At 39.0% G+C, this 14,187-nt stretch overlaps 1 protein-coding gene across 1 annotated transcript in view; it reads right to left on the bottom strand.

Moving 5' to 3' along the window:
- The window catches only part of Ptprt (protein tyrosine phosphatase receptor type T), a 1,080,054-nt gene that overhangs the window by 193,115 nt on the left and 872,752 nt on the right, over window positions 1-14,187 (bottom strand). Inside the window, exon 13 of the mRNA XM_051187222.1 lies at window positions 3,890-3,926. Within this exon, the coding sequence (XP_051043179.1) occupies window positions 3,890-3,926 (37 nt within the window). The remainder of the gene's footprint in view (window positions 1-3,889; window positions 3,927-14,187) is intronic.

The raw sequence follows: 14,187 nt of genomic DNA, 5'->3' as shown, positions 1-14,187 counted from the left end.
AGGACTGGACTGTGCTTTGAAAAGGAATTTGGAATGCTCAGGAATCTCTCACACTTGGAACAACTCTAGTAGCATTGTGCTGCCCCTCACCCCTCAACATGACCAGATAACATATCCAGGAGTCTTGTTTGGGTCAGAGGCAGTAGAAAGAGGCTTTTGATTTGGTACCCAGTTCCTCATTTCAGGTTGGTGCAGCCCCAGAGTATGACTAAGAGTTGACAACCACAACTTTTTCCAGAGCCTACTTTAAGCTTCACCTTTGTTACTTTTGTGTAACTACCTGAGAGACTGCGGCAGAGGAAGGAGTCAAAGTCTGATGAAGACTAGGGTGTCTTCTTACTATGAGTTAAGACAACTTCAGAGAAATGTGTGTACACTGTAGATCTAGCCTTAGTTTGACCCTGTCTCGAAAAGATTCTTGCTTAACTCATCCCATTCTCATTTACCACATATAGATTTCTTTTGAAAGCCCTCCATGAACAGAGCACCGGAAAATGCCTCCAAACCCTTGCCTCGGGTTCTGCTTCTAGAGATCACAGGGAGACACAAATTAGAGCTGCTGAATATACAGTATAACAGGTAATGGTTTTAGGGTCAATTCAGAATGATCCCCAAATGAGTACTTAGGACTGAAATGCATGATAATTGTCTGGGTCTTTGGGATTCATACAGATAACTATGGACAATAGCTAGAGAACTCAAGGTCATGAAAAAGACAGCCACAAGTTACTTTATCACCAAAGTGCTGGCCTGTGTCCTGCATGTGATTTTCCTCCAGGTATGGAATACCTGTAAGCAGACCCCCAAGGAATATGCCATAATGGCTGAAGGGTAGAGATACTTCAAGAGATAATGATGATATATTTCTGGGACTTTATAAATGCTTGATTCTTGTTGAATTCCCAGCATCAACTTTCCCCCATTGAAAAAAAAAATATCTATAGCAAAATCCCATCAAAAAGAAGTTTGATCTAGGTAGTAAAACAAACAAACAAACAAAAAAACAAAAACAAAACAAAACACCACCACCAACAACAACAACAAAAAAAAAAAAAATGAGGGAAGCCACCTATCTTTCTTTTATTTCAGTGCCTTATGGGCAATTTGTGGATTCAGGCAGCATTTGTTTTTGATTGACTATGGGATGTTCCAAGTGTGGCTTGTATGGGATAGACACCACCCAAGCATGCATTTCCTTCTCTTAGCCCTAGTGTTATATTTCTCAAGAATCCTTCTCCCCTGGGACTGTATTGATAAGGGATGGCTCCCTGAACAAATGATAGGTTGCAATTCTATGTTAGGTAATTCTCTGTCCTCTGCCCTTCTCCCAAATGGTAAGGGAGTCTCTAGTTTTAGGGAGGAAGTGTTAAATCTTAATGTACTACAGAAACTGGATTTGGATGCTGCAAATGCCTCTAAAAGCATTGCCTGGGCTTAATCAGCTAGGAATTCACACAGTCATTCATGCATCCCTACCATGTCACACACTCACACTCAATGTGTGCTACTAATGAAAGACTCTAACCTAAGGTCACACAAAAGGAGACACAGTTACACATGCCTATTCTAGCTCTTCCAATGCCATTGCCATTCTCCATCTGACCAGCAATGAATCTTTGGAGGAGCCAGTATAATCACCTTATATACATCTGAGGACTATGGTCCTGAGACTGGGGGGAATACTCAGCCTATATATTGTCCCATCACCCCTCTGTGTACCCATTGCCTCTCAAGTCACATGTTTGCAAGTTCTCAGGAAAAATAGACCTAGCAAAGGAATCTTTGAAAAAGCCTATGTCTCAGTGTATCCCTAGAACCCACAGCAGGGAGAGCAATCATCTTGCATCTCCCTTGTGTAAAGTTAAAACATACTGGAAAGCCATGGGGTATTATTATAGCAAAGGGATTTTCTCTGTTTTTCTTATTCCTCTCTGTTTGCCTATTTAAGTGGGATACTGCAAACAGCCAGCTTCCTGACTTCTGTCTAGAGCCCCAGTGCTACCCAACTGATGACATTCTTCCTTCTATATTATCTGTTTTCTTCAGTGGCAATGCCTGCCAAGGCCTGTGATTTGTGTCACTTTTGTCTGCAGGCCATCAATTCTCCCTGCCTTGAGAAGACTATTTTATCTCTTTCCACAGGGTCCTTTGAGTTCCTCAGAAGGAACAAGATAGGGACATGCTAGCTCAATGACTTCTTATCAACAAGGGTCCCAGTGTTCTATCTTTTAACTGTACCATCCCTTTGGTGCCTACATATGTATCTGAATTTTATATATATATATATATATATATATGTATATATATATATATATACATATATATATATATAAATTAGAAACAAGCTTGTTTTACATATAAATCCCAGTTTCCGCACCTTCCCATCCTCCCCCATTTCCCCCACCAATCTCCAACCCTTACCCTTCCTGCTCCCCAGGGAGGGTGAGGCCTTCCATGGGGAGTCTTCAATGTCTGTCATATCATTTGAAGCAGGCCCTTCCAATGTTTCTAGGCTGAGGGACTATCCCTCTATGTGAAATGGACTCCCAAAGTCCATTCCCATACTAGGGATAAATACCGATTCACTACCAGAGGCCCCATAGACTGCACAGTCCTCCCAACTAACACCACATTTAGGGAATCTGGGTCAGTCCTATGCTGGTTTCCCAGCTGTTAGACTGGAGTCCATGAGCTCTCCCTTTTTCAGGTCAGCTTTTCTGTGGGTTTCTCCAGCCTGGTATTGACCCCTTTGCTCATCACTCCTCCCTGTCTGCAAATGGATTCCACAAGTTCAGCTCAGTGTTTAGCTGAGGGTGTCTATTTCTGTTTCCATCATCTACTAGATGAAGGCTGTAGGATGGCATATAAGGTAGTCATCAATCTAGAATTCAGAAAAGTTCTAAGAGGTTTTGGGACATGCTTTGATAGCTATATATTCTACCCTACCCCTGTTTCTTTCTTTCTCTATGTCTGTCTTTATGTCCTCTTACTCAATCACTGTCTCTCCTCGTCTACCCCTGTGTAGGTGACTCCTATGTTTGTTCACATGTACAGACATTCACATATATACATATATAAACCTGAGTCATTGCCTATTATATCTATGATGATATATATAAGTATATTTATAAATTGTATACCCTTGGAAATAAAATGTGAAATTGTGTATACTATGAATAAATGCAAAGAGTAAAGACCAATTTTGTTTCATGTGTATTGGTGGGGGAAGTTCTTGTCAAACATATTAATTCTATAAGAAAAAGATAAACCTGATTTCTACCCATTCAACCTTGTAATAGGTTAAGTGATAACAAACCATTCATTGATTTTTTTTAAAGTAATAAACAGAAACATGTACCAATTGAAAGAGCCAGGCAATTCAATTATAATTAGGGAAACAAAAGTGATGAGCCTGAACAATGCTGCCTTAGTGTTTTGGGGGATAAGTGTTGAAATGCAAAAGACATAACAATGCAGTGTCTGCTTTCTAATTTTAAAGGCACCGATACTAATCACCTCATACTTGAAAACCATGCACTCACTGAATAAAGTACAAAAGCTCAACCACAGGTCTAATAGACAAGCTTAAAGGAACAAACATAGACACAAATACAATGAATGTATGCATGTATATATACAGAACAAAATTTTCATGTATTTTACACTCATTGTAAAATTCAACCTTCCCTCCAATAAATATGTTTGGCATTTTTATTATTCTTTAAGCTCTATGTTATGAACATATTCTTTGGTGGTACATGGTGTAGGTGAAAATTAGCCCTCTAAAATAATTCTTTTCTGTTGGTTTTAGAGACAGTGTGAGAACACAAAGAGCAAAGCTTGTACTGTTGAAGAACAGCTACAGTCAGACAAGGACAGGTCAACATACCTTTCGTAGCCAGGCGCACACAGTTGATTTTTGTTTCCTGGGAACAACAAAAAGAATGAGACAGCAGTTAATTAATTGTTGATTATATAAGTATTATTATATAAAAGTACGTAGGGATTTGTACATATACATATGTATGTACAAGTATTTATAATTTAAAATTTGTCCTTTCCATTTTTCCCCTATTGAGATCACCTTTTAATTTCCGCTCTTTATTTCCTCTTAGGCTCAGAACATATGTTGTTCTGTTTGTTTCATGGCACCAACTACCTCCTCAACCTTTTCACTAGACAGAACTACTTTATAAATATTCTAGCATCCAGAAAGCTTAGCCATGTTCAGAGGGAAAGCTTAGCAATGTTCAGTGGTTATGTGATAGTTTACAGGGTGCTTTGTTCTCACATGTGAACGAGCAGATAGAACCAAGCCTTCCTTGGAAAACTTTTTAATAAGCAGGAATGCATCTACCAGGACAGAGTGAATGAAGACCTGGCAGGAGCCAAGTCTGGGTGAAATGTGTTATAAACCAAACCACAATGTTCATGTTCCAAAAGTTACATTGGTTCTGATATTTGATGCATTTTATAGTCTTTGTGACTAAATCTTTCCTGTGCACTCTCTCTCTCTCTCTCTCTCTCTCTCTCTCTCTCTCTCTCTCTCTCTGTGTGTGTGTGTGTGTGTGGGTGCGTGCGCGCGTGCATGCGTGCAAGCATGCACACGCATGCATGTGCCTATAGGTCTGTCTATCTGTGTGTCTAGTAGTCTGTATATAAAAATCTTTACTGGGTGAACTATTAGCTTTTCCCCAAGAGAAATGGTTCCATAAATCTGTGACACTGCTGCCATGCTGTGGAGTTACAGCAAAATGTACTCATAAGGAGAAACATCTTAGCCTGCTTTATGGGAACTCATTTTCTAGGAGGTCCTGGAACCAGTGGAAATCCCATCCGACTAAATTACAGTTTGAAGGCAATGTAGCAAAGAAAGTAAAAACAAGGAAAGCAAAGGTGTGAGATGCCAAACCAAATATCTGTCAAGAATCCAGAGCTTATCATAGGATCTACACTTTCTTGAAGGAATTTGTGTCCATTGGGTTAGAAAGATTGAATTGCAGTAATAAACCCTACACACTTCCGTGGAAAGAAACAGCAAAGGGTTATTCTCTACTTAGACTACCAGTCCAATATAGGTGTATGACTAGATATGAGGGATGGGAGTGGGGTGACACAGAAATCACTTACTCTGAGATGCTTTATTTCAGAAGTGACACTCACAATTCTACTCCTGTTTCATTGGCTAGAATAATATGACTACACCTAGTTTCTGTGAAGAATGGAAATGGAAACTTCCACATCTTACACCCAGAAGTGGAGGAGAAATGGCAATGTAACTGGCAGAGTCTATTTTATCTATGCATGACCCTGAATGCTATAACTTGTCCCCTTATTAGCTCAAGTACAACTCTCTATAATTAAGTCCTGTTTTCCCAACTCTCACTCCTGGCTGCACGGAAAGTTTGCCCTTGCTTGCAGAGGGAAAGGCCCGTGATACTAAAAGAGAGTTGCCAGATCATAAATGTTCTTTGTCAGCAAATCCCCCTAAGATAAGAAGAGTTTAAGTCTTCTCAGTCCCTTTGCAACTCATCTTGGGACACTTTCGCTTTTGTGTCTCCCAGTCTGCAATGATGGGAAGAGTAGGGCACAGTCTTTATTAGGCTTTGTTCTTATACATCTTTATCTACACTATCACTATTTCATTACTTATATTAAGCTTCCAATAAGTTAGCCAAAGTACAGAATCATATTTACCACCGTGGATCCTGTCTTCTTTGATCTGCTTTGAATAACCTATCCTATTTCTGTTACTTACAAATATTTAGAAAGCATTTCCTAACCTTTTATCTCAATTATTAGCCAGCAGTAGCCAGGAGAATGCCAGTAATAGAGCCCTGTGGTATATACTACAAGCTCTTATTCTGGATGACATTCACATGTGCACCAGAGTCTTTCAACTAGTTACTAGTTCTCCCAACTGTTCAAGCATTCATATTTTTAAAATAGCTGAAGTACTCATGCTTTGTAAATTCTGCACAGTAGAGGCTCGAGATGATGATCAAGTTCACTGCAGATACAGATCATCTGCCTACTGCATTTGCCTAACGTATCAACCCTGAGTTGCCTTGTAAAGGAAGAAGGTTGGGTTTGCCCGACTTGTTCTTTGGAATGAGTGTTTCTTTTTTTCATTCTGAAAACTTCCCCATAAAAAATAACTCTGCATTTTATAGGATGAAAATCACAAATGTTAAACAGTTAACAAATAATGGTTCAAATAGTTGAAGTATTCCTTTTAGGATTACATATGAAAATTAAACCTTGTTATAGTTCAAAGAAAAGGTTATTTTTGTAATTAAAGCACACATCCAGAAGACAGAGAGAAAATGACCAGAAAGACACATTAAAAAAAGAGAAATAATATTCAAAAGGCTGAAGTCACAAATAAGTTAAAATGTATACATAATGTTAAAGTGAAAAGAATAATAGTTTGCTTTTCATATTTGTAGAGAGAGGAAGGTCCTTAATTCCTGATGGTTTTCAGCTGTGTGCTTTATTTAAAGAGCTTGAGATAATTTGAGAAAATGTGGCCTTCAGAAAACTGAAGCCCCCACATGGTGGTGGCACCCTGACCGCCTCTGGGCAACCCAAGAGAGGAAGGGGTGTAAGATATGAGTTTGAGGCTTATCAATTTCATGTCAGCACAAAGGAAAACTATTTGGAAAGCACTATATAAGAAAACTGGCCATTTTTATACATGGTAGTTCCTTATAACAATGGACACAGGTTGGAAGAAGCCAAGACTGTTGGAGTCATCCTTTGGTATCCAAGATAGATGGTATTCAGAACCCCCACAGATACCGAGCCCATGGATGCTCAAGTTACTTGAGTCCACCCTCCAAATTTACGATTCTGCATCTGTGAATCCAGGCAGGAGACTGATTGTACTTAACTTTAAGTCTTTGCACATGTAAGACAGTGCTCTCACAGAATAACCTTGAACACAGAAAACGGCTTTTATGATTAAACATGTTGGAGCCAGCATGGAAACTAAAAGAAATGTGTTTGTTCAGCTATACAAGCACAGTGAAGGAAGAGGTGGCAAATGAATAGAGCAGAACATGAAGAAGTTATTACAACTACGGTGATTGTGAGGGCCATGTAATTACATAAAACAGTAAGATGAGAAATATTGTGAGGGGCTGGAGGAATGGCTGAGTGGCTAGAAGGACTTACTGCTCTTGCAGAGGATCCAGGTTCAGTTTCCAGCACACACACAGGAGTACACAACAACTTTAACACTTTCAAGGGATCCAGTGCTCCCTTCTGGTTCCAGAGGGCACCATGTAATACACATACACACATGCATGAAAAACGCTAGTACACACAGAATACAAATTTGAACAAGAAAATATTAAATGAGTAAGCAAATCACTATTGTTATTCTGACTCTGAAGGGAATGTAATTGTTGCACTATAAATTAGACATGACACACAAAAATACATCTTAGATACAATCTGTCACATTTATGACAAGTCACCCAAGTCTAAAAAGACCCAATGTCACCAACATGTCAGATATCTCTTCCAGCCTCCTTCTTAGCATTTCCTTTCTGCAAAAGAAGCAATTAACCTGCCCTCTGTGGGAAGTTTTTAAAATGTGTGTTCACATGGATGAGAATCTTGGGTAGCCACAGGGTTTGTTCCATCACCTATTGCCTCTGCCAGTATCATTTGTGAGACTTCCTTACTTGACCTAGAATCATCTTCCCCTTCATGCTTTCAAACCTGAAAACCAAGCCATTTCCTCGTGCCATGCCTTTCAACTTGGCAAAGTCTGTTTCCTATAAGGTAGAGTGCAGGTTTGCTTACACTAAGTCTTCCCGACTTTTACAACATGAAGCTGACATGTTCACTTTTTCCTAAGTCCCTGACAGCTTTAATTCCATAAGCAATCTGTCTTTGTTGGTTAGAATTAGGTAAAGAATTACAAAGCCCTGAGTCACTCCCTTGACCTTCTTGTTGATTGGATTGTCAGCAAGGAAATCGGAGCCGTGCTAGACACTGTAAATTCTATTACATGGGAGGTATGGCCAGTGTGCGGTGTGCGTATGTCTAGAGTCTCAATCAGATTAATAAGAAGGAAGTATTTTCTTTGTGCATAGATTGTGCAAGAACTTGGAGGGTATAGTATTTTTTGTTCTATCTCTACCAGACCTTACTCTGGGTCTATAATCTGTGTTGGAGCAACACACATTACTTTCTTCTCTTTTAAACCTTGTTCATGTCCTCTTTCCTGCCAAAGATTTGACAATCTTCATGCAGGTGCATGCCATGTTGGAGTAGAATTTATCACAACCTCACTTTGACACCTGTGTTGAGACTTTCCCTCTACTTCAGGCTCTGCCAGTGCTGTGCAAGGCTGAGCAAGCCACCTTTGCCCCAGTAGCTGTTTCCCATAATCAAAAAGCAGAGGAAAATCCTGCATATGTGGAAAAGCTGGATCATCCTGAGGACATTCCTAAATACAATTACACATTATCTCTGTGAATGCCTCTTATCATACGCCACATATGACTTAACCAATAATACATTCATCCATCTTTTAACAGTTATCACAATTGTCAGATTCCTCTTCAATGTAAGATCTCGGTGCAAGTACCCACAGCATTCAAATGTGCCCATGACTTTTATTCAGAAGATGCAGAGTTAAGATATATCACCCTCTCCCATAAAGAAGTCCTGGGAAATGGATAATACTTGCAGTTCTTACTGTATTATCTTGTTAGATTCCTGGTACTATAATGAGGGTTTAACTCTGACCTCATAGTTTTTAAATGCTTTTTCCAGTTTTATCTTGTGTATTACACCTTAAATTTCTTCTAAGACCCAAGAGCCTGACAATCTACAAAACCCTTTGTTCATTATTAGTTGGTCAGCTCTTCAACAGACACTTACTAAATGATCACTATGTGTCTGGATTTATTCTGAGTACCACAGCTACAATGCTGAACTAGATTGACATGGTTTTTGCCTTTGTATATTGTCACTCCTGAGATGAAGATGAACATTAAATGAATATCGCCACAAGTAAATATCTATTTGCAAGTAGCCATAAGCAATAGGGGCAAACGGTTTTAGGTGCTGTATATGTGTAAAGAAAACAGAGTGGAACTGTGGGAGGGAAGGGAGATGCTTTACACCTTGAAAGAATGTTCTGAAAGAATGTTCTGTCTGACAGCTAGAAGAAAAGTAGGAATCAGACATATGAAATGTCAAAGAGGGTTGTCCACACTCAAGGACAGATATGCCAAGTGAAGAGTTCAGTGAAGACATAAAGAAGTCTGGAGTGGCTATAATCACAACAAATTACTTGGGCCATGGTATAAGAGGCCATGGTATAAGAGTATAGAGCAAAGTAATATATATATATTACTTTGCTCTATACTTTAAAAGCAAGAGAGTTATATAAACAGGAAGAATGCAAATTTCAGTTTAGATTTTTTTTTTGAGACAAGGTTTCTCTGTGTTGGAGCCTATTCTGGCACGATCAGGCTGACCTCAAACTCACAGATATCCTCCTGCCTCTGCCTGCTGAGTGCTGGGATTAAAGGCATGTGCCACCACCCTCTGACTCAGTTTAGATTTTTAACATGTCAAAATGGTTGTATACGGGAACAGACTAAGGGTAATAAGTAAATGAGATAGAGGACAGAAGGTGGTGCATGAGACTAACCTAGAGGTGAGTGGTGGTGGGTTGGACCAGCTGGAGTCCTACAGTGGTCCTTCAGCATCTCCTTACCCTTGGAAAGCAATGCACATCTTGGCTCTGTTTAACCCCAGAGCTACTTCATTTCAATAGCCCATACTTATGTATAACAGGGTTTCTCACTCCATACTTAAGTATAAGAGCGTTTCTGACTCTGACAATCACTGCATCTTCAGCCCAGTCTTCCCACAACCCAAATCCCCTAATCCTTAAGCTGGTCCTTGTCTTCTGTGGGATCAAATTCATGAAATAAGTTCTAAGGACATTTTGAAGAATAATTCCACTCTTCAAACACCACAACTCTGCATATTTTATATTTTTACATTCTTCAAGTAGGTTATGAACACTACAATCACCCTCCCTCTGCTTTTAGAAGACAAAAGTAAATGACATTTTCCAAGGTTACACAGATGGCAAGCCAGGCTGAAATACCAAGTAACCTTTAAGCAAGTGGCCTGCTTTTCTGGATGTTGGTATGTAAACACCCCTTTGCCTTTCACTTGTTTCTTTTGTTTGTTTGTTTGTTTTTTGAATCATATGTAGGCATGCAAATATGGGAGAGAGCAAACAGGCTAAGCAGTTTCCAATTTAATGAAATCTGATTTGATTTGTCATAGGAGCCTGAGAGGAGTCAGAAAGTCAGAGACAACAAAGGGAAACATGTAAGTTCAGAAACTTTGGAAGACCCAACACCAATGCAAGGTAGAGAGGGAGACTCCTTTGTGGAAAATGCTTAAAGGATGCCTTTTCATTGATACTTTTCATTGGCCAGAGTGGTACTCGACTTAGGTTACCACCAGACATGTGTGCTAGTACCTGTGAACCCTCAGTCACCAAGGTGAAGTCTTGGGTTGCAGAGGGAGAGTCATAGTAACACATTGTGATAAGTGGACACTGTCCACTGTCACCTTGTAAGATGTTCCTAGATAGCATCAGATTATGCTTCTTGCAATAAGCAGAACTAGAAATCCAACTCTAAGAGGGGAAATCCCTAAGTCACATGTTAGCCTATTCACAAACTTATAGCCAAACTTAAGCTCTCAAACATTTACTTGAATGTCTTCCCCACGTGACTCTGTTGTTTTAGCTCACCTTCTCTTCGTATCTCCCTTCAGTCAGAGGTTCCCCTTAAGGTCAGGGAAGAGCAGCCGAAGTTGAGCCTTAATTGCAGCTGTTCCAAGTCTGTCTTCCTTGACCTGTCATAATTAGCTGCAACCCGTCACTCCCTCCCTGAACCCTTTTTTGCTCTTGACTTCTGGGTTATTCTGTATTTTGTTTTCTACCTGCCTGTCTTTTCCTTGTTTTTTTTTCCCCCTAGGTATTTATCTTTAGCTTGACCAAGAATCTTTAATGGTCAATCTTCGTGACTTTCTCACATTGTTACTCTTGATACTACGTCTAACATATCTGTAAACTATATCCATAAACTTGAGATATCTAAAATCAAATGTGCAGACCTTGAAAAGCATTCTTTCTGCCCCTACCATTTCTACTCCTCCATAATCTGTCACTAGTCTCAATTAAATTCTTCTCATCAAATTTCTACTCAGTTATTGAAAAAACAAAACGTTTACAAAGACTTAGATCTTGTCATTGATTCTTCTGGTTATATCATCTCTTCCTACAACCAAATGAGCATGCAACCCTATTGGCTATGAATAGTTGAATAAACCAGTAACTATATAATGTCAAATATGCCTGCATATCTTCAGAAACAACACAGGAAAACAAAATTAATCAGACAATATCTAAAAACCTCAAAAAACTTAACCCACAGAACATTATTAGCACATCATAGTCCCAATAGACAACATGGTAAGAGATAAACAGGAATGAAATGTACCTATGACTGTCAACATAAGCTATCACAGAGGGTGAAAGATCTCACAGGTAAACGAATGACAATAAAAACTCACCATCGATGGTGCAAAAATAAACACAAAGTCTATCTAGAAGTCTCAGTGGAGGAAAGCACTTGCCACCAAGCCTGATGACCTGAATGATTCTATGACCCCACAAGGTGGAAGGACAAAAGAGATATCTGAAAATTGTCCTCTGACCTCCACTTGTGCTCACAATCCTGCCCCTTATACAGGTATAATAAATACATTATCTTTTAAATCTTACGTTGCACTGTCCTGTCAGATCAGAGTATTTGTGAACTATAAATTTAGGAAACCACTTTAAATCTACATGATAAAATCCTGAAGAAAAAATGAAGCAGCCACATTGCAGATGATGGACTTGTTCTCACCCCCCCCCCCCCCCCCAAAAAAAAAAACAACCAAGCAATGGGAGAAAACAGAGGAAACAAAGCACTTTACAATGAAGTGACTATTCTGAAAAAAAAACTTTGGTTTAGAAAATAGACAGGTTAAAGAAGAAACGTTACATAAATCAGAGGGAGAAAATGCAAAGAGAATAAGCACTTAACTCAGAAGGAAGTAAATAAAAGAGAAAAACAAAATCATCTTAGAAAGGATGATTAATTATGATTAAGTACAAAGACCCAAAGGAGAAATTTAATAAGCATTTAAAGACGAAAATAAAACAATGACTATAAAAATGAAATAAAGCTAAAACCTCTGGACAGGTATATAATAATCCAAGAGATTATTGGAAATAAAATAAGCCTGAGTCTATATACTGAATGAATATATAGAACTCTGGGGTAGTTAATTAGGTAATATTCAATGGAAGACCAAGCAGGAAAAAAAAAAAAAAACTATTAAGTCAAAAATTATTTAGGGAGTAGGGAGAAAATATCAAATATCAAATGATTCCTGTGAGATAATAAAAATAATGCATGTTGTGCAGTTATTGGCCAAAATGATCTGCAATGTAGTTTAATGTTGATGCTTCTTTTCTTATTTTGATTTTGATTATCCTACAAGCAAGAACACAACAAAAGAAAGAGAAAAGCATAAAGAAAATCATTCATCAATATCTTGAATGAACCCAGAGTAAAACATTTTCAACAAAACAGTATTCAATTGAATCCAATAGCAATTGAAAATGATGGCCTCCAACTTTAAATTGGGATTATTCTATGAATGCAAGGATGGTTCAGACATACAAATGAGATACACCACAACAATACTGACAAGGACAAAGCATTCTATGTTCATCTCAAAGACACAAAACTAAATGTACAAGCTAAAGATATTTGAGAAATTCAACATTCTTTTGTCACAAAATCCCTAAAACTTAGGTATAGAATTTGGCTCTTTAACTGCACATGGGGGAACCCATCCCAGAAGAGTCTGCCAGGTTCCTAGTCCCATCTCCACACACGGGAGGAGGCAAGTGTGGGCCTACTTCAGGCCAGCCTTTCTTGCCCTGCTTGGACCTCCTGAAGTCTGAAGACTATGCAAGGGAAACCTGTCCCAGCAGACCAGCCCACCCAGGATTTACAAATGTCCTAGTCCTGCATTCACCTTCTGGAAGAGAAGAGCCATTTCAGTATTGGACCTGTTTGCACCCACCAAAAGAAAACCTTCATCCTGTACCCACCAGGAGAGAGAGAGACCCCACCAGTATGCACTGAAAGAAGGGATGGGTAGAGGATAGTATAAGAATATAGTCGACAACATAAAGATCAATATGACGCCATGGGAGTCTAGGGCCTCCACACCAACAAGACCTGAACATCTCCACACAGATGAAGCAGAAGAGAACTATCCTAAAAACACATATGATAAAGATAGAGACCCTCAAAGAGGTAATGAGAAAATCCCTTAAATAAATGGAAGAAAGAAAGAAACAAAGAATTCAAGAAATGGAAGAAAAGACAAAAAAAAAAAAAAAAAAAATAGAAGAATCAATTCAAACAGTAAAAGACTTGAAAGCTGAAATAAAGGCAACTCCCCCCAAAAGGAAAAAAAAAAAACCCACAGTCTGAGGGAATTCTGGAAATAGAAAGATAAACAAATGATCAGGAAGTGTGGATGCAAGCATAGCCAACAGAATACAAGAGATGGAAGAGAGAATCTCAGGCATTGAAGATACACTAGGAGAAACAGATTCATTGACCAAAGAAAAATCTAAAGTCCAACAAATCCCTAACACAAAATATCCACAAAATATGGGACACCATGAAAAGGCCAAACCTTCTATAATAGGTATAGAAGAAGGTGAAGAAACCCACCTCAAAGGTGCAGAAAACATATTCAACAAAATCATGGAAGAAAACTTTCCCAACCTAAAGAATGACATGCAAATGAAAGTACAAGAAGCTTACAGAACAACAGACTTATATGCTATCCTAGAACTCTCATCTAGTAGCTGATGGAAACAGAAGCAGACACCCAGAGCTAAACACTGAGCTGAACTCCTGGAATCCAGTTACAGAGAGGAAGGAGTGATAAGCAAAGTGGTCAAGACCAGGCTGGAGAAACCTACAGAGACAGGTGACCTACAGAATCATGTACCCCAGATTGATAGCTGGGAAATCAGCATAGGACAGATCCAGACCCCCT

Source organism: Phodopus roborovskii, unplaced genomic scaffold, assembly GCF_943737965.1.
Source record: "Phodopus roborovskii unplaced genomic scaffold, PHOROB, whole genome shotgun sequence".
NCBI classification, from domain to species: Eukaryota; Metazoa; Chordata; class Mammalia; order Rodentia; family Cricetidae; genus Phodopus; species Phodopus roborovskii.
The sequence above is the reverse complement of the archived record's forward strand: the minus strand, read 5'-3'. Positions and strand labels throughout refer to the sequence as shown.